At 36.3% G+C, this 20,993-nt stretch overlaps 1 protein-coding gene across 1 annotated transcript in view; it reads left to right on the top strand.

Moving 5' to 3' along the window:
• Window positions 1–4,398, top strand: part of LOC140229648 (uncharacterized) — a 35,722-nt gene extending 31,324 nt beyond the window's left edge. The window contains exons 11-13 of the mRNA XM_072309890.1: window positions 538–705; window positions 2,023–2,080; window positions 4,368–4,398. Coding sequence (XP_072165991.1) covers window positions 538–705; window positions 2,023–2,080; window positions 4,368–4,398 — 257 coding nt within the window. The remainder of the gene's footprint in view (window positions 1–537; window positions 706–2,022; window positions 2,081–4,367) is intronic.
• Window positions 4,399–20,993: the final 16,595 nt, after the last annotated feature.

Genomic DNA, 20,993 nt, shown 5'->3' on the forward strand with positions numbered 1-20,993 from the left:
ATTAAGGGGCAATTTCAGTAAGATTTTTTTTTTTTTCGTTCCACGTTTGTCCATGACCAATGAATTTTCATTTAGCATGGTTTCATTTAGAAATAAGATAATCTTAAACTAAATGTTATGCAGCTGTGAAAAACACTCGGGAGTGCTCTTAAGATTACAAGTTTATCATTTGTTTTCCAAACTTTGTGTTTGAGATTCAATAATTTGCTTGATTGCTCAAATAGTGCCGGCTGTATAGTTTGTTGACCCCTTATGATGTGTTCTCCCCTTGCGTTGTGCAATGCGTTTAAAACAATGGGCAAAATATTAATTTCAAGCGCCGTACGTGATTTTGATCTCTGTCATTATATGGGGAAAACACGTAAAACTTAAATATTCAATATGGCACTGTAAACAGTCTACGCATTCCCTGGCGGACTGATGTGGCAACAATGAAGGCCGTATTTTACATATTCATGATTACAGAAGTGGAGTAAGAATTGAGAGATCCATTACACATTAGACCCTGAAAATGCCAGTCTTAATAAATACTTGCAGGTGACTACCAGAAACGTTCGGATGAAGATGACAACGAGTGGGTACACGAAGGGGTCAGTTGGACAGTGCAACGAAACGCTTATCCCCTAAGTGACCGCATAAAGCTGTTCGACAACAGGGGCTGGAAAGATTTCTCGCTCGCTGACTCTGAATTAACAGATCAAATAAGTAAGCTTGTAACTCACCATCACCTCTTTGATTTGATTTTAGTGTTACATTCGCAGAAATTCTGTGACGCGAAACTGGCGTAGAAGTTTCTGGAGGTGGAATAAATGTAGTGATGATCGTACATCCACATTGTTTTGTTTGTTGTTGTTGTTTTTGAAAGCAGGCTGATCCTGTCATATTTGAATATTATCATCATTATACTCATTCATGCATGTACACTTAAACATATCTTTATGCCTGTACGTGTTCCCAAGCAGGAACATTGGGTAGAATGGACCAATCAACAGTGTCGTTCAATTTACAGGGACGTCCGGGTTCCCTTAATTAAGAAAGAAAAAGAAAAAGAAAGTGTGATCAACGCATCGTGTTGGCGGAGCTAAGATTACCTTTTTTGGCGTAGATTGCAACTTCTATTTAAAATAAATCATGACCAATATACATAGTGCCTGAATGTTATATCACGATAAACAAATATATAAATATTATGTGTTTATAGATATATCATACATTTATACATATAAACACACACACACACATATATATATATATATATATATACATACATATATGTATATATGCGTGTGTGTGTGTGGGTGTGTGTGTTTTCATGTCTTTCACAGTGACACGTGTAATAGGTAAGTCCAGGTGAAATACCGTTCATTCTTAACTGAAGTAAAATGTTATGTAATGGATACTGTTACTTCTTCCCTGTTGCCTACGCCATTTCTGTACCACGTTGAATATACACACAAATGTACACACTACATGGCATGAACGGTGAGCACTCCCATCCCCACAAAGAAATCCAAGTTACCTTACTGTAGAATTAAAATCAGTAGAAACAGTAATACGCCATTGATTGTACATGTATGTATCGGATATATAATATATATCAGTTCGTATGTGTGTGTGTGTTTGTTTTTGGATTAACGAACCTTGGGAATAACGAACCTTACGTCATTTTAGACTGACGAACCTTGTTGATAACGAATCTTATGTCATTTTCGGATTAACGAACCTTTGGAATAACGAACTGTAACTTTAAAAAAAATCATCAGAGCAATCTGGGGAAAGTAAAAAATTGGGACATCCGTCATTATGGTTTAGGTTGACAAAAAAAAAAAGGATAAGGATAAATGGCAAACATAAGGATAAATGGCAAAAGAGGACAATATCAAATCAAGGATACGAGGATAATTTGAGTACATGCATGGGTGTATGAGGAAGAAGTGAATACAATATTGATTAGTCTTTGGTACATATTTTTTTTTTTATAATGATTCATACGTGTACTGTTTTCTGTTATTCCCTGTTCAGAGAGCAAAGTTGAAAGTGAAGAAAGGATGCATTGTGCCATATTCATTGCTGATGCAAGGTAAGACTATTGTACACATGAACATCAAAAATATTAAATTTTGTGTGTGTATGTGCGCGCTAAGTGGAAAAGAGGAAAGATTTTTTCTTTCATGCTGCAAATTGTGCCATTTGTTTCGGGGAAAAAAAATCAATTCATGGTAAATCCAAACCAAAGTAGGTGAAGTAGGATAAACGATTAATCGTCGTGCTGTCGGAAAGTCAAGTCAGGTCACAATTATGATAAAACAGTGGTCACGTGACATTCTTGCTATTCGGGGCTAGTACATCAAGCTTGTCTTGTCTATAAAACATCGAGTTTTCTTTCATTCTATTGATAGCAATCATGTACTCTATTCTGAAGATAAATATAAGAGTTTGCCTTCTTAGATAATCTATCAGAGGATGGTCGTGTCAAAGTGTCATCCATAATAGATACCACCAAATGTTTATAAAGGGCTCCGAGTAGGTGGCGAGGAAATATAGGTATAGGGAACTTTACATTTGCGACGCGGACGTTTAACATGTTTAAGATGACCATTGTACTGACCGGTCTCTTCTTTCCTTGCGTCTTGTCGCGAAGTATTTCGAGATAACGCGAGGACGCAGCTTGAGCAAGGTAAAAATGGAGCCCCCATAAGATCACTGCATCAAGTCGCTCTTTGCGATGTGAATTTGAGCCGATGAAAAGATTAGAGACCGTGAAAAGTCAACGACGCAAGCAAGGTCGATTCTTATAAGCAAATGTGCGCATGCGCAGAACATTTCCACCCGCCCCCCCCCCCTTTAGCGTCAACGTCACGAAAATCTAAAGCTCCTCTGGGACTTTGTGATGAGCAAATCGAAGCGGGGTTTAGACCTACAAGGGGTATGCACCTTTTGGTTTTACAGAGCTGATTATCTTGACAAATGTCACGCATGATTGAACACATGAACTTTAAAGTCAACAATGACAAACTGCAGTTTTTCCAAGTTTGAGTGTCACATGAAGGAACAACTAATGTCTCACTGAATGAATGGGATCTGTCAATAAAAGCGGTCAAATAATCAGGCCAACCTGATATGTGGTTTCTTCTAACATTGTTAGACCGCGTTTATGGTCCGCGTTTATAGGCCAGCCTATACAGTCTATTTTTTTTTTCTCTTCATAATTATTCAACACATAGCTCATAGCAACAAACCATGTGTTGAATATGAAGGGGGAAATGGATGATGGGTTAACCTTTGTGGGAGTGACCAAGTTCTTGTCAACATGACCAGGTTGAAGGTTATGGACCATAAAGGGTTAGAAGAAACCCTAAACACAAACTTGCAGACAAACAGGCTGACGTATTGTTTTGACCACTTTCATTTACAGATCGCATCCATTCAGTGAGAAATTAATTGTCCCTTCATGTGAATAATTTGTTTCAGATTTATTCTTGTTATTGATTCTTAATATTCCTTTCATTCAAACAGAAATGAAAATGCTGCCAGTGATATGAAGAGCTTTCTAAATGACCTTTCCCAGGAGGTAGAAAAGTTATGTGGTAAGCGACATGGTAGAGGATTTTTTTTTTTCAGGTTCTCAACTCATGTTGACAAGAACTTGGTCACTCCCACAAAGGTTAACCCATCATCCATTTCCCCCTTCATATTCAGGTAATAAATTTTCCTCACTCCATGTCTTCATGACAAATCATTATAAATACGTACATCCTGGAAATACATGATTCGAGGCAATAAACAAAAAATGAAACAAACAGAGCAATATTGTAAGTGGTAGATAAAATGATAAAGTGGCAAAACTAGCTGGAAAGGAAATAACACGTTGGCTCACCAAGCACAAGTATAAGCTAATGGGATTCATTCTCTGTTCTACATAAATCCTTAAAAGAAACTATATGATGCTTCAAAATTTAAAATACAAGGAAAGGGAAGAGGATGGGACTATGACTAAAGAAGTCCCGATTGGTACCCAAAGCGATCTTTTACGATACTGTCATGTACAAGCTAGTTGCGAGAAATTTGTGAGACATTTGTGACACAATCACTTCGTGGAACATGCAATTTTACACACGTCAATATGAAAGATACCAAATTAAATCGCTATTAAAGATTGAAACTTTGAATGCAGCATCTGTATTCAAAGTTCAAAACTCAGTTTGTCTATTTTTATGCGATATTTCACCGATTCTTCAAAGTTACTACAGTGGCCTTACTGCGATACAATTTAACCTGCAATATCATGTCTGTACATTCCTGTATCTTGAACTGAGTATATCACATCTATTTTTCTCTCTGTCTCCCTCTTCCTTTCCATTTTTAAGGTCAAAAGTTGAAATACGCTTTCACGCATAAAACCGACATGGAAATTGCTGGGCGAGATCCTAAAAAATTGTTCCGAAATATTCCCGAGAAGGACATGATCGTAGTCGAAAATTACACACACAATAACCATGAAGAAGATGTGAAGAGGAGCACAGAGCTGCTGAAGTTCATCTGGAGCTGTCTCGAGACAGCGGAATATAACATTCAGGCAATGAAAAAGAAGAAGAGAAGAAGGTAAACAAGATGACATGTAGACGTAGGTTGGTTTTTGTTTTGAGGAAGCTAAAACTTTTGGACCTCACCAAATCCATTTAACAGAAGAGGGAAAAGTGTAATCAGATACACAAGCGCCACATTAATACACCAGTTGTATATCTAATAGAAAAAAAAGACAATAATTTTGACGCCACTTGTTTTCATTTAACCCACTGTGATATTGTTTACTATTTTTGACTTTATCGTAATTGATATACGGTATTCTATAACTCGAAGTTTTTTCTCTTGCATTATTTTCCAGATGCAGATATTATCTATCTCCATCGCTCCCTCTCACAGTCCCATTCTCCCTCACTTTGTCATTATCTTTATCTTTGTTAAATTTTCTTCTTTTTGAAGGCGGGCTCTTGATATCATATGCTGTCACGCGTAAAGCCGACATGGATTGCGGACTGCAGGAATAAGTGAACTCGAAATGAACATGATCGCTGTTGGAAATTTCATCCACCGCAGTAACTATACGAAAAGCATCGTGGAAGATGTGCAGCTGCTGAAATTCATCTAGAGTTGTTTCCAGATCGATTCGAAGAACAAGAAAAAAGGGTGTCGAATGCTAAATGAAAGGTGGAAAAGACAAGGGAGGAAACACTAGAAATGAAGCAAAAAAGAAGTAACAAAGAAAGCCTCAATGAATGACTAAGCTTCTTTGCCATGGAATGACATTTTCCTACTGACATTTCTCCTCTCCGTCAGGATCTGCGAGTGCGAATGACGTAAAAGACGATATTAATATGGACTTTTGAGTGAATCTCTTTATCTTATGACATTTTAGAATCTGTCCTTTTGACTGACCTCCATTTTTCATCTGAAAGGGGATAAGCAGCTAAATTTTAAACATGTCTCTGCAATTATTACTACTGCATCTACCGCAACTAATGATGACGATGATGATGATAATGATAGTACTAATGATAGAAATAACAATAATCCACTAAATCTATGTTTCAGCTGTATTAGGTATACTTATAGAAGGTTGAAGAAAAAACATTAAGATATTGCGTGTTATGAAACCACAACATTATTTCAAGTGATATTTGACTTTCAAGAGAAACTCAACTTTTTCTTCAAGATGACTGAAATGAACTAGGTATACTCAAACAAGAAGAAAGGACAGGTTTATCAAAGACGTCCCCCCCCCCACCAAAAAAAAAAAAATAAATGTCATGAAAAGTTTAAGATGTCTTGGGATAAGAGTGGTGTACCTTGAACTCTCCTAGGCTTATTGAATGGTGTGAAAATTAATTGCTGCAAAAGTTTTTAATAAACACATGAATCTTCTTTGAAGTTACACACTCAGGTAACTATGATAAAAATTACTTTTTCGCATCAGATTACTTGAAGTTGTGATGTCTTAGCATGGCTATTTTCTGTTTGGTGAAAAGAGGTTCGTTGATAAATCATAAACATAGATGACTCAGGAAAAAAAGTAATAGGAGACTTGCTTCGTCGATAGACATAGAATAACCATTTGATTTGAGTGTAAGTGTATTGTGACACAGACATGTACAGATATTTTGCGAGAGGATATCTTTGAGTTCAGTTCGAATCCTTATGATTTGTACAGTTTTCATGTTTTTTTTTTCGTCATCTATTTGATTCATTTCAATCCATTCATTTGAGTGTTCTTAAACTGGCAGTTTCTCTGCAGAAAGAGTGACTTTATTTTACACTTTCACACGCTTGTATGGATGCCGCAATACTACCAGAAGTAATTGATAATGTATATAAAGAATACCTATACAGACATACTAGTATTGACTATGTATTTTGTATACACTGTATATCATACTAACTTTAAGCATTTTTTTCTTGGAACATTAAATGCATTTTACTTGTACGGCTACTTTACTCCAGCGATCGTTTGACAATGTTATAACTAATTGCATGCAAGTCTCCTGTTAACGCAATACGTTTACTCGCTATATCATGTAATCCTAGGACTATGATTAAAATGATATCACTGAAAAAAATATCAAATAGAAAAGCCATTTTAAAGTGATGACAGAGTGAGGATGATATCCAGCCAAAAAAAAAAAAAGAAAAAAGAAAATACAAATATACTTTCTTTAAAAGGTCTGAAGTAAGTACACCGGTGTACACACACCAGCCAGTCATCAAGAAAAATAAGTGGGTTTTGTCTCCATGACTAGATTAAGATCATAATGTTTTATATCGACTGGATGGCTGCCGTGGTGATTTCCTGTGTGTATTTGTGGGGATGTTGTTGTTCGTGGCCGAAGAGCAGGCTAACATGGGACAGAATAATGTTATGCGAACATAGGGCATATATTTACTTCTGTATTTAGGCCCACAAGTAAATATGAAACACGTGTATGTATATAGCATAATAAAGACGACGAAATTTGTACAGCTATCGTCAATATGTTCAACGTTAAAGAGAGTAATGTGAATGTCTATCTGTTTTCTTTTATAATTTTGTTTGTTTTCCTTTTAAGAATATTTGGACCAGAACTGAATCTAATAATTCACTACATTACTTCCTTCTTTGTGCTGTAGACTCTGTTCATTGCTTGATTATATACCAATATAACTCACAGAGGTAACTCAAGAAGCAAGTGGGCCTTTTTCCCTTTTAATTTTGCCTCTCAAGTTGTAACAAAATACATGTAAACTCACTTTGTGATGTACAGGTGAATAGAGGATGATTTGGACTGTTTATTTGATGATTGTAATACGCGATTAATGTTTTTTTCTACTCTGCATACATGCAAATGCTTAAAGATGCTTAACAAACAAGCTGTTGTGGATCAATCCCGAAACATTTGAAGATATACCCATCCTATCGCATTTACCAAGTGCATTTTTGACACAAAAAAAAAGATGAATTCTCAAACAGAAACAAAATAGCATAGACATGCCACTTAATATTTAAGTTTATTGTGATAAGTAAAGGCAACACGTATACACCAAGTGTCAGATGATATCATGAACCTAGTAGGGTTACAAAACATATTAAGGACTTCCACCTTCAAATGTTCCTTTTGGTTTTCAACACATTTAAAAGCAATAAGATTTGATAATGTCATAGACTCACAACTCTCGTTTTGGTTTTAGCACAAAAGTATCGTAAACGCCATGTGTTTTCTTGTTGTTGCTGTTTTTTCTGGTCTATAATGTTGCCAATTACAATTTATTCAGATTTGAGGCATGAATATTTGCATACATTATAAGCAAACACTGAATAAATGCGTAATGAGAATAAAGAAATGGGAAATCGTAGGGCATTAATTTTATCTCGAGGCAACCCACTCAACAGTCGAGAGCGCTATCATTTTGACCTTTGCGCTGCACGTCAATCGTCCACGGTGCCTCCTTTGTATGCTCACTGTCTAATGAGATTCATAACGGCGGTTTCTGTGTTGGTCAACAAAATTGAGACCAGACTATCGTGTTACATAGCACAAAAGTTGGTATTTTCCGCTTGATCCTGGCTACGTCGAACACATCTTCAGTTATGAAGTGTCTCTGGGGATTCTGCAGGAGATAATCGTAACAGTCATGTTACACGGTATGTATGTAAGCGATGGTTGGTAACATCGTGAAAAAAGGAAGGTAGGACGTCATAGTGTATGATCTACACTTGAACATCATGCTGAAACATATGGGGTGTATAGGTGTTGTAAAGCTATCTTTGTTTGACAATGCTTTTTATGCTAACGTCCTCCAAGTGATTTTATGTTTTATGTAGATAAATGGTTACATAAAAGCGTTTTAACAGTATAAGCTTTTTTATGACCGAACAAGAAAATCAGCTTTATGTCAGAAATTACGACATTTTACGATACGAATACATATTACAAGTGAACTTGGACTTTATACTCCACAATCATTTTTAAACTGTGCTCTGCGTACAGCTTATGCCAATTCATATATGCACACAATATTTTAGCTGTCGTCTGTTCCTGTAGATTCTTTACGCTGACAGTATAATAGAATCTTTAAGTCAGAATTTAAGAATACTGGATTTTATATTGAATTGATTTCGATATCTTCCTGAATTTCTTTTTCATACATAAATTAAAAACAAAGTCGATTGAACGAACTAATTGAGCACAGTATAATGTGTGCGTTATATCTTTTATTTTGTATGTACGTTCCTTATATAGTGTGATATGAAATGATTCTATGTTAGACATATACCCATCTATGATATCTGACATTTTATCCTATATTGCATTCACCTGCATGGTTCTAAGTAGCATAGGGTAGAAATATGTATTCTGTACTTTTTCTGTGTATGACTGATCATCAGGTGTCACATAAAAGTACCAGGTAAATTTCTTTCTTAGAAGCTTTGTGACAGATTGTTGTCAATATACCGGAAAGTTTCTAAACATGCAACTACAGGTAATGTCGATTTCAAAGTAATGGCAATACATGTGATAATATTCTTGTGTAAATGATAAGATCATGGAATATGTAAAGGAAAACGTGAGTGGAAACTAAGGGGTGGCACATTGATTTATTTTACTCACACAACACACACGCACACGCAAAATCACGTATGAACAAATGGCCAATATTATATAAGGCGGCGACATTATTTTCTCATTCAAAGTGTACATGCGATTGTTTATAAAATGAGATCACTACCTAAAAACACGAGGAACTTTTGATTTTTTTTTTATATATATAGCTTCCATGGCCCAACAAATAATCATGAAAATGATGTCAATAGTCTTAGTATTGTCATGCCTTCGCCACGAAAAGTCGTTGAGAGCATCATGCTTTCTGGTTGCCCTTCCGTCCTGTCGTCCGTACTTCCGCCCGTCCGTAATAAATTTTGTGGACAGCGTATACTTTAAAACCAATTAAGGTATGTTAATGAAATTTGCATATGCATGTATGAGTGGACAAGGTTGTGCTTATCAACTTTTAGAAAAACATGGGTTTACTGCTTGAATTTATACAGACATTATGATGAGATTGGGTTCTTGGGCCAAAGGGCAATAGTCAGTGTGGACAAGGATGGGTCACTACGAGTGTACATAATGTGTGCATGTGTGCGTGTATATATATATGTGTGTGTGTGTGTGTGTGGTCATCGTGATATTCGCACAAAGAACTACTCTCCAAATACTCTGCCTCTTCAAAGGAAATATCCTCATTTTATAACATCGAAATAATGGCGTATGAGATAAAATCTTCACAAACTGGCTGTCAATCTAACATTAAAATGATCAAAACTATCAATATCTGAATAAATATTCAATTCACATTCGTAATTTATTTCCAATCACTGTTGATCTGAAAGACTACAAGACATCAACGTTTCAGTCAAATTTATTCCAACAATCTACAAAATTACTATTCTGTTTTCAACTCCATACTTTTGTTTTTAACTTCTACCACGAATTTTGGAACAAATTATGAACTTTTCAATGCCAGATATTGTGACATTTCATCTTTGTATCAAATACAGAATTTTTTTCTATATCAACTTGCACCTCATAATTTCTTGCAAAAATATTCATACTTGTTTGTAAACAAGCATAACTTCAGCGATTTCCCCCTTGGAGAATCATTTCTGATGTCAGAGTTGGTAGAATCATCCATTACACAATATCTCATTCATCTGAGTTAACTTTGTGACCGTGAGGTACAACTTCCACTCTACACTATCACCTGCACGTCAATACCAACTGTATAGGCCTACTATGATTATCTTTCAAATCAACACATAATTGCATACTGCGGTAGCCTGCGCTTTGATGTGATTTCTGTTGTGCTAATCATGTGCTGAAATTACACTTTTTCTCCGTAACTTGATATGACCCAATTCATAGACGTAATAAAACCTGATATACAGGGCATGTATGGATTAGTGCACAATGATTCTGCAGCGAAAATGTTAAAATGTTATTTTTTTCAAAATTTTTGAAAAATCTCAAAGCATTTTCATAAATTGGATGTAACCAGTTTGTGATTATTTTAAGAATCGTGAGCCTGAATTTTAGTATCTCCTTTGTATCGAAGCCCTGGTGTTTCGTGCATTTTTGCAAGGATTACGGATATTTCAGCATTGATAAACTTGCCGTTAAAATAGTTTTCACTGTAAACAAAATGGGTTAACAATAGTTTATAAGCTGATTTGAATTGTCCACTATTTTGTTTGAATAATAGCAGTCAAATATAATTTGTGCATTATTTGAGATCGACTTTTGAGTACAAATTCTCTTTTGGAGCTCTCTATGAGTGAACTTATCCATTTACTTTCTTCTTTCCTGCTGCAGGACAAGTAAGATCCACAGCTGTACCAGAAGACATCGTGTGGACAGAACCTCGCGCTGCTTTCTGGAAATGGCAGCAAATGGCGAATCTTCCTTGTTTCTTCCAGGGAAACCGATTCGCAGTCTCTTGGAAGAAAGGTAATCACTGGTAATACATTCACTGTAAAATCACGCCAAAGGCTTATATTGGATTTTACATTATTACATACATTGTGTGTACAATATTGCAGAGACTTTCTGAATGTTTTCATGTTAATTTATTTGTTTGTTGTCTCTTTACCTGACCTAAGACACACGTTACCTCAAGGAGAAGATGGCGGCAATCAACAGCACATGCGTCAACAATTTCTATGACATCGGACAATAACAAACCCCGCCCCTATGTCACCATCGAATATCTAGAGGAAGCAAAAAGACCATCTCTATCTCTCGAGCACCGTGTGCATCTTCTTTTCTGTGTGTGTGTGTGTGTGTGTGTGTGTGTGTGTGTGTGTTTGCTTTTCAGCTGTTCATCCATATGGGTTTCCCAGATCGAATTCAAAAAACATTTATTTGCATAATTTCATATTCATGACAAAAGGTAGGCAATGTTATATCATGTTAATTAGTAGTTTTCATGGCAGCTCGGGGAGCCCCCAAATCCGAGCTCCTAAAGTAAAAATAAAGCTGGGTTGTCCTTCTTTAACAAAGTATGATACATACTACAGTCATGGACAATGTGCTACTGAAGACCTCATTTTTCATTCCGTAGGAGAAAGACGTTTTACATAAAATAAAACAAACTAATGCTACTTCCTTATCAATAGCCATCTATGTATAAGGTTCTCTAACATGTATAAGCAAAACGGTCTTTCCGATATCGAGGTAGGCCTGTATACCTACATGTTCACTTCGATGTAATCCGAACAGCGGGTCTTGTTTTCCTTAAAAAGCGCCAATAAGTGCAACTTATTATAACCATTGCTGCTGTGTTGTGATGCAGTAGCCAGATAACGACTCGTCATAGCTGTAATCATAGTAAGAGTAGGCCTCCTTGGTAAAAGGTATGAATGAGATTACGTTCTCCCGTCGCTGTCTCCGTCACAGGTGAAACTGATCTTACGGCAGAGGAATTTGATAGTATGGCAAAATGGGGAGAAGATTGGAAAGCGGTTCGATGACGGTTCCGTCGACATAATAGTGAACCATAACTTCAGTCTGGTGTTCAAACAACCTGTCGATTTCAACATCGCCGGAAAGTACATCTGTCACGTCATGAACGACAAGTACGATGTCTACTCAAACAGTACCATGGTCACAGTTCGTGGTAAGTTCTACCTACAATTTTCACGAATGCATTGTCAGTTTTTCTTTTACATAATGCCTAAAACTATAGCACAGTGGCATCCTTAATCTGATAGATGTGTTCTGTTTTCCGAGTTCTTATAACACACAAGTCAGACATGTAGCATTTTTTTAAAGGATCACGTCTTCAACCTATGTATCAATAGTATCTTATTGTGTTCTTATTGATTCTTTAGTAAACATTTGAAATTGTTTTGCTCTATACGAGAGCAGACATATGGTATAAAGTGAAGAGGCTGTTAAAATGTTACAGCCCACGCCATGTGATCATATTCAATCATCTGGGCTCCGTTTCATAAAACTTGTTATCAGTGACTACTGCCACATTTCTGTGACAAATTTGCTCTCATCCAATCAGATGCGAGGCTTGTTTAAACAACTATTACAACTTGTCACTGATAACAATTTTATGAAACGGGGCTCTGGTTGACTGTAACACTCTGAGACCACCATTGACCATCAGTCTGTTTAAGTAAAATTCAAATGACATTTAGAGAAAGGACCATTAGTAACAAAAAATTGAAGAAATGTTGATTGTCATTTAAAATCTAAAGCAATACTGGGTTCTCCAGTTCTTGATTTTCTCATAAATTCTTACATTCATATCCAACAATATCCAAAGAATTCAGTAAAGTAGATTTTGTATATTTAACCACATTTTTGGCTCCATTCCATATGTTATTTGAAGTTAGAATTTTAGAGAAAATTCATATTTTTCACCCTTTAGTTTCCCTCTGAGTGTGTTTTTTTTATATCCATGCTCTAAAGATATACAAGAGCAGTAAAACTTAGTTTTGTTATTTCATTCACTTCTGTCATTGTGTTTGGTTGTTATCTTGAAGGGATATTGCAAAAATATGAATGACAAAATGTCATTTTTTGTCAAAAAACAGGAGAATAACATAACAATTAAATGCGAGCGAGCTTGAAAATTTTGACATTTACAGTCCAAAAACTGCCGTTTGGTACCTACATTTTTTAGGTTTGAAAATTAAGGGGAGGGGCGCAACGGGCGCAACTGCTGCCAATTATTGGCAATAGCATAATGAGAATGGTATAACGATTGAATGCGAGCGAGTGAAGCGAGCGAGCTTGAAAATGTTGACATTTTACAGTCCAAAAACTGCCGCTCGTAGCTTTATTTTTTCGCTTTGGAAATTAAGGGGGGGGGGGGGCGCACCGGACGCAACTATACACTGCAAAAAGTCCGGTGTTAAATAGTGAACACCGAGCTGGTGTTAAATTTTCGGTGCTCATTTATGGTGTTAAATTAACACCTATGGGTGTCATTTCCAAATTTTAAACTGTTTTTTGAAGAGTTTCGTAGTAACTGCACTTCTTGTTCATTTTTGATTTAAACAAGACGATCAAGAATTTTACATTGAAATACTAGATTTTTGAAAAAATGTCAAAATAAATTTACACCAAAGTAACACCAGCTCGTGTGGTCCCTTATTGAAGCTGGACGGGTGTTAAACCATTGATATTAACACCAACAAATATCAAATCAACACCATGTGGTGTCATTTTTTAATTAACACCAGTACAGTGTCAAAATAACACCAGGTACAGTGTCAAATTAACACCACGAAGTGTCAGGTGAACATTTTTCAACACCATCACAGCGCATTTTTAACACCTGTGGGTGTGGTCCTTTATTGAAGTTTGATCGGTGTTAGATTTAACACCCGTGGTGTTAAATCTAACACCGATGTTTTTACAGTGTACTATATAGCAATTACTGGCAGGGCGAGTAACATCATTACAATGGCATAACGATTAAATGCGAGCGAACTTGAAAATTTTGACATTTCTACAATCTAAAAACTGCCGTTTGTAGCTATATTTTTTCGCTTTGGAAATTAAGGGGGCGCACCGGAGCAACTACTGGCAATTACTGGCAATAACATCATTAGAATGGTATAGTGATTAAATGCGAGCGAGCGGAGAGAGCGAGCTATAAAATTTTAACATTTTACAGTCCAAAAACTGCCGTTTATATACACGTAGCTATATTTTTTCGCTTTGGAAATTAAGAGGGGGTGGGGGCGCCCGGTGGGCCCCTCCCTGTATCCACCACTGGTATGTTATAGTCAATGATGTCGGTTTATGTTCATGATTGTGGGGGGGGGGGGTATGACCATCCAGGGGGGCGTGGAAGTGACCAAGCAGCTGAAAGATGTCCAAAATCTGCACTTTAGAGCATCCCCTAATTGTTTGTGTTTGTGTGTGTACTGTATGTGTTTATACATGTGCATGGGAAAGTTTGGAAACAACCTAAGTAATAGGTCAAGTCTTATTATTGGCAATGCAAGGCATTTTAATATAGACTAGCATACTGGACTAGTATGTAAAGCAACACTGCAAAATTGATCTAGCTTTGATATCTTGATTATATTCAGAATGCCAACCAGGAATCACGCTGAATCAGTATCTTTTGTCGGCTCCTGGCTTTTTGAACAATGTTTCACACTATCCACCAGGTTCTCTTTAATTATGGTTAACAGAAATCTTAGAAAAATATCTTATTTCGTGATCACCTTTTCATGTCGATTTCAAAAGCAGTTTACTATCCCTTGAATTATTGTTTTGGTAAGTTTTTGTTTGTTTTGTTGTTGTTGTTATTTTTTTTTACCAGCGGATGGGGGGGGGGGGGTTACGTGCCCCCCATGCCCCCCCCCCCCGTAGTTACGCCACTGAGTATCCCCTCTCACGCGACGGAGCTTTTGCATTTTCAGAATTGAAATTCAATAATCCGTTGCACAATGACTGAAATACCGACGGATACAGTACGGTCGATAGATAGTAAACACGGTAAAGGAAAATCAGTGCTGCCAGAGCCCGGGGTGCGATTTTTGTTTTGTTTTGTTTTGTTTTTTGTCCCTGGTGAAAAATTAAAAAAGAAATGATGAAAATAATAATAAAAAACAATTATATTTAGCGTCCGGCGTTGAAGTTGCTCGCAGACTGATTGTTTTTTTTTTAAGGGTCTGAAGGGGAAGGGGGAGCGCACCCCCCCCCCCCCTGGTGACGCCCACGCATATAAGTGACTTGTAAAATGAGGAACCTACCGTAAAAGCAAATCTTGTAGGATGTATGTTCCATATATATAATATAATATTATGCTTTTAGTACAATATGTCAATGTCAAAAATGCAATAATACAACATGTCGAGAACGTAATAAATGTTACGAAATGTACAAGGTATTGTATGATGTTCATGATTGAACTTGAGGTATCAACGCTATTCATGTAAAGTAACAAACTGATAAAACATAAAAATAAAGTCGCCCGAGCAAGGCATCATTGTAGGTATGCAGAGATATTTCAAGTCATCACGGCAAAACAATTAAACGTAGGATGTTAGAAAATTGGCCTTACGATTTTGCTTAAAGGAACTTAGAGAACTTGATTGCAACCGAACAAAATTTAACTCATTCCAGAAAGAAGGACCGGTAGAAGTGTGCTTACCTACCGAGTTGATAGCCAATTTTATTACCTTTAATATGGCATATTATTCATGCATTTTTAATCAAAACCATCTATGTGATATATGAACTGGAAAAAAAAGTTCACTTTCTTTTTGTGCTGGGCGTACATAATACGTATATAAATCACAACTGATCATTTTATTATTATGTTGTATAACTTGTATTGTAGATAAGTGAATGAATTGACACCATGCGACTTCAGTTGCCTTAATTATGATACCAACTTTTGACACACAATTCTGCTTTCCATCTGACCTAAAGAAACCGTTGGCTCAATGTGTTCCCTGGGCTTGTTTGTTTGTTTGTCAGTTTGTTTTTGCTTGGATGATTTTCAAGTTCTTATCCAACTTTCCTTCCAGAAATGTCCAGAATATACTATTTTTGTTTACACAGAAGAGACTCTAAATTATATAAATTAGGTGCGTCTTGTGCCGAATATAATACATCCCTTCATGTTTATCTGTGATGTCATCCCCTCAGCCTATGGGAGCGGTCCTACCTTTGACAAATGTCAAGGCAATAAGCATTGCACTATTGAGTTGAACAGCCGAGAATTCCAGCTCTCTTGCACAGTACGTGGGACCAAGCCGGACGTCGCAATGTCATTGGCAGCAGCTCGTGGGAAGTCAGACGTAACACTACTCCCAGCGTCCATCGAGAGACGGGAGGATGGTACCACCGACCAAACCGTCTTTGCGAACGTGTCAATGAGCTCCGAGAGTAGCAGCGAAATTTTCACGTGCAGTGCCAATGGAGAAGCTGTCCAAGGCACTGCAAATGCAACGATAACGGTGATGATGATAAAATCAGGTATAAGATCTGTTTTTGTTTTAGGGTACATTTTTACTTTTTAGTGGACCATTCAATTATTTTACTTTTTTCAGAGCATAGATAATGTAACATGTAAGAAAGTTGATTTGCAACTGTTTATAATGCTGTTGATTCATAGTTATCTTTACTTTAAACAAAATAAATTTTCATGTTATATACAGTGAAATTGTACACACTAAAAATCATTTGTTGTTTTTTCTTGTATGTTCTGTGGAAAAAGAAAAAATAAATAAATTGAATTGAAATGACTTGCGAAATTTATTGTCAATATATTCAATGAAATTATAACTTTATGAATCACTTAAATCACATCAAAGTTTGGTAATGATATCAACACTTCACCTCCTCAACTACTCTGACTACTACTATCTTTTCAATATGAAAGTCAACAGTGGTTACAAATCTTAGGTTTATGGTATTTTGATATAGGAAGAATTGAACTCCTTTTTGTTCTCACTTCAAGGAGGGAAGTGAAAACTAATGTGAACTGGAGCCTTGTGAGTGTTGACATTTTTGTCTCATCTTATTTGCATAGTAGCGCTCATCGCTCATGCTCATGGTTTACATAATGACCACTTTGACTGTTTCGATAAAACATGTAAACTTTACACATAGGTGTTTTTTTCTTCGATGCTTATTTCAACAGAGAATAGTGTTTCATTTAGATCATACAAGAGTGTATAGTGTCGTGACAGAAAAATACTTGAGATTAGTAATTTTCAGGTTTGGGATGTAAGGTAATCTACTATATCATATTATATCATACATATATAGAATGAACATGAGTCTCTGATTTAATAGCATTTGTAATGACATTTGTGCATGCAAACGTAACAACATTGATGACAGTCAAACATGCTTACTGGAAAAAGTGATGACGTCATCATATATGGCAATTTGCCATTGATGTCATCGCTTCATTTGATTTGTGTCCAACATCTTTTCGATCAATACATTTGCGAATTAATTTTGGTAAGCTGCAAAGTTCTTTCATCTTTCATTTATACATGCAAAATTCCTGAAACTTCTGCTAGTTTGTTCGTCTACCAAACTTTTAATACAATAATCATTAGTGACAATTGGATATGGTGAAACTGCTCTTATGGCAGTAAATAATCATAATATATATGAACAGTTGTATGGAAGTTTCAGGACTTTGATAAATTGGTTGATACATACATTTGTGATAAGGTTGACAGTGGTTATTTTCATGAGATTCGTGAGAAAAGTTTTCCATGTAGTGCACAAAGAAACGCACACACGTTGTAAACATTTTGCAAGTACGCATGTATACCACTCGCACACATACAACTATGAAACGTCATAGCTTCTGTTTTATATGGTCATTATGCATGAGGCTTGCATTTTCTTCTTCTTTTTCTTCTTCTTCTTCTTCTTTTGTCATCCTTGTGCAGGAGGATTTCCTTTGGAAGTAATTATCATAATAATCGTGGTGGTTCTCATCGTCTTGGGTCTGGTGGGTTTTCTTGTGATTAAAGTCATCCTTAAGAAGAATGGACAGAAAGGAGGTATAGATGTTATTTTATCATCTTTTACAGTGACGATAAGACATAGTGTTGTCACAGCAGCGCTATTGATTTAATGTAGTAACAAACAACACAACAGATCACCGTTTATTTCATACTGATTACACAATGAAGCAGACATGAATGCAAATCTAAATTGAAGGATAGTTTTTCAAAAAAATTATTAAAATTGCATCACGTAGGTTGGATTGAAGCATTCATGGAAAACACAGATAGATGAACAAACATGCATTTACTCTATAGACGATGGCCGGACACTGAAGTTAAATGGTCGGAAAAGTTAGTAAAGTAGCAAAAAAAAAAAAATCATTTTATAAAACATTAGAATTAAAAATTAAATGATATGAAATTAGGCATAATATTATAAAGGGCTTGAAATGCACCCAGGCATAAGCATGATTTTACACTGACTCCACATGTTAATGAATGATTGTTTTATTATCAACACAGGAGTAGACCTAGTGATACATTATTGGAGAGATAATTTCGATAGTAAGATCAGGCGTAAGAAAAATGTATAGTTTGGTCGAATTTGGGTGTGAAATATGACTACACCGGCAATCTGGCAACCATATTCGCGAAAGCTAGCTGCAATTAGTGCAGATATCATGCACTGAGCCGCAAGTTATTGTCCCCTATCTTGATTTTAAAAAAACACATCAAAACTTTGTATACACTAAAAAATAAAAATCGTGTGCTGGCTCCATCGGCGATCATGAAAACATATCATTAGGTGGCCCGACATCTGCTCCTGGTAATTGTATGGAGGCCCGGGCCAATGGGTCACCGCTAACATCGAAAATTGATGTATCTAAAACGTTTACCAATTTCCAGTTTATATCACCAGTGGCAAAAACATTTCTTAATTTTGCAATCAATCCATCCATGGATATTTCCTCCTCCCAGAATAGAAAGAAGACCCCGGAAGAAAAAATAGGAACGAGTGGAAAAAAACAAAACAAACAAACAACATTAAACAGAGAAGAAAATGCATCACCTTCGTGGAGCACCGTGGTACCATATTTAACACCTGTTTGAACTCTAAGATCCTGACTTAAAGGGGAAGGCTAGTAACTGATCAGTGGGAATCAGTGGAAATGCTGGGAGATGATCGTTCCAATCCTTATGGGATTCATTCAAGAGTACATTATACATCTATTGTTGTGTGAAAATTATTTGCTTCAGAATGGTCTCATATTCAAGTAATGTGCAGTTTAATGTTTCCAGGTAAGCGTCCCTGGTCAGTGACGGGGCATTAAACTGCACATTACTTGAATATGAGACCATTCTGAAGCAAATAATTTTCACACGACAATAGATATACAATGTACTCTTGAATGAATCCCATAAGGATTGGAACAATCATCTCCCAGCATTCCCACTGATTCCCACTGATCAGTTACTATCCTTCCCCTTTAAGTTTTGCATGTTTGTGAACAACAGTTAACTCATTGGACTTCTTCACCCATCAAAATATCTTACGTAGAAGCACCTGTCAATGATGAGGGAATGACGAGCACCAATACTGAAAACGTTCCCTTGGGTAAGTAAGCATATGTTAAAATTGCTTTTGTCTGTATGAAATAAACTCATGACACCTCTGATACCAAATACTCTCACAGTGAAATGAATGAGTGCATGGTTGAATACGGTAACCTTAACCTGATATCAATATGACAAATTGATATAGCATTGTACATGTATATGGAAATTTGACTTATTTGACAAACAACACGAATTATTGTCACAATCCATAATGTATGAGGATGATTTTGAAATGCGATGGCAAACTATAAACAGCAGTGATGATTGAAATCATGACCGGCGGAACCATTTTTGTTACCCCGGAAATGCGTAAGTGATGGCACTAGAAAGAAATGAAGAGTTTGTTCGCAAAAACCGATAAGTCCATTTTTGAAGATTTTGAAGTACGGTCTCTGTCATAAAGTACAAAATAATACCTTTTAAATGATATATTGGTCACTACATATTAAGGTACATTTTTGAAGTTATGGTCAAAAGAAGCAAAAAAAAAAATCTTATCATACTCTTTATTTTTCTTAACGTCTAATCGCAAATATTTCCATTTGTGGCAAATATGGACTTATCAGTTTTTGCGAACAAACTCTCCAAATAGAGACCTTGAAGCGTGAGCGCGGTAAGGTTATTTTTCTGCGCTGAAGACCTTTTTTTTTCTTCTTCTTGTCAGCTTACGGGAAGTGGTGGAAGGAGAAAAGATGAGCTGAAGACCTTTTGTTTTGTTCTGTTTTGTTTTGTTTTTGGTTTGGTTGTTGTTGTTGTTGTTGTTGTTGTTGTTTTTGGTTTTCCATTTATTTCCATTTTGTGTTAAAAAAAACCGAACATAGCTGAGTCATAATAATTAATACTACGCAATAACATCTGTCCTTTTTTGACGTACAAAAACAATCAAAACGTATATCCTAATGTCATTGGCAACATATGGTAAATAAGTTATAGTTATACAATGAACCATAGTAGGGAAGCCGAAGTCAAAACGCACAGCCTGTAATTCTTAGGTGGGTGGTTCTGATCGGTTCAGTAAGCCAATACCAAAGATTGTTTTGACATTACATAATGTACCTGTCTATATGAATACAAACTGAATACAATAGAAAAGCAGATAAGCCAGGTCTTTCTATGTCTCCCCTCTTAAGTGGCGTCACGAGAACTGTTGGAGCAACTGAGGACACAAATACAATCCTACAGGCCTGGTGATGCAATGAAAGTGAATCTCGGGTTATTTGGTGTGATGTTAGCCGGCAAGTCGTCCTTCATCAATTCGATCATGTTTGCCCTGACAGGTAATACACTTTCTTCATTGTGAAACATCTAATATATTTAACTGATTTCAACAATTCCATGG

Source organism: Diadema setosum, chromosome 6 (genome assembly GCF_964275005.1).
Source record: "Diadema setosum chromosome 6, eeDiaSeto1, whole genome shotgun sequence".
Taxonomy (NCBI): domain Eukaryota; kingdom Metazoa; phylum Echinodermata; class Echinoidea; order Diadematoida; family Diadematidae; genus Diadema; species Diadema setosum.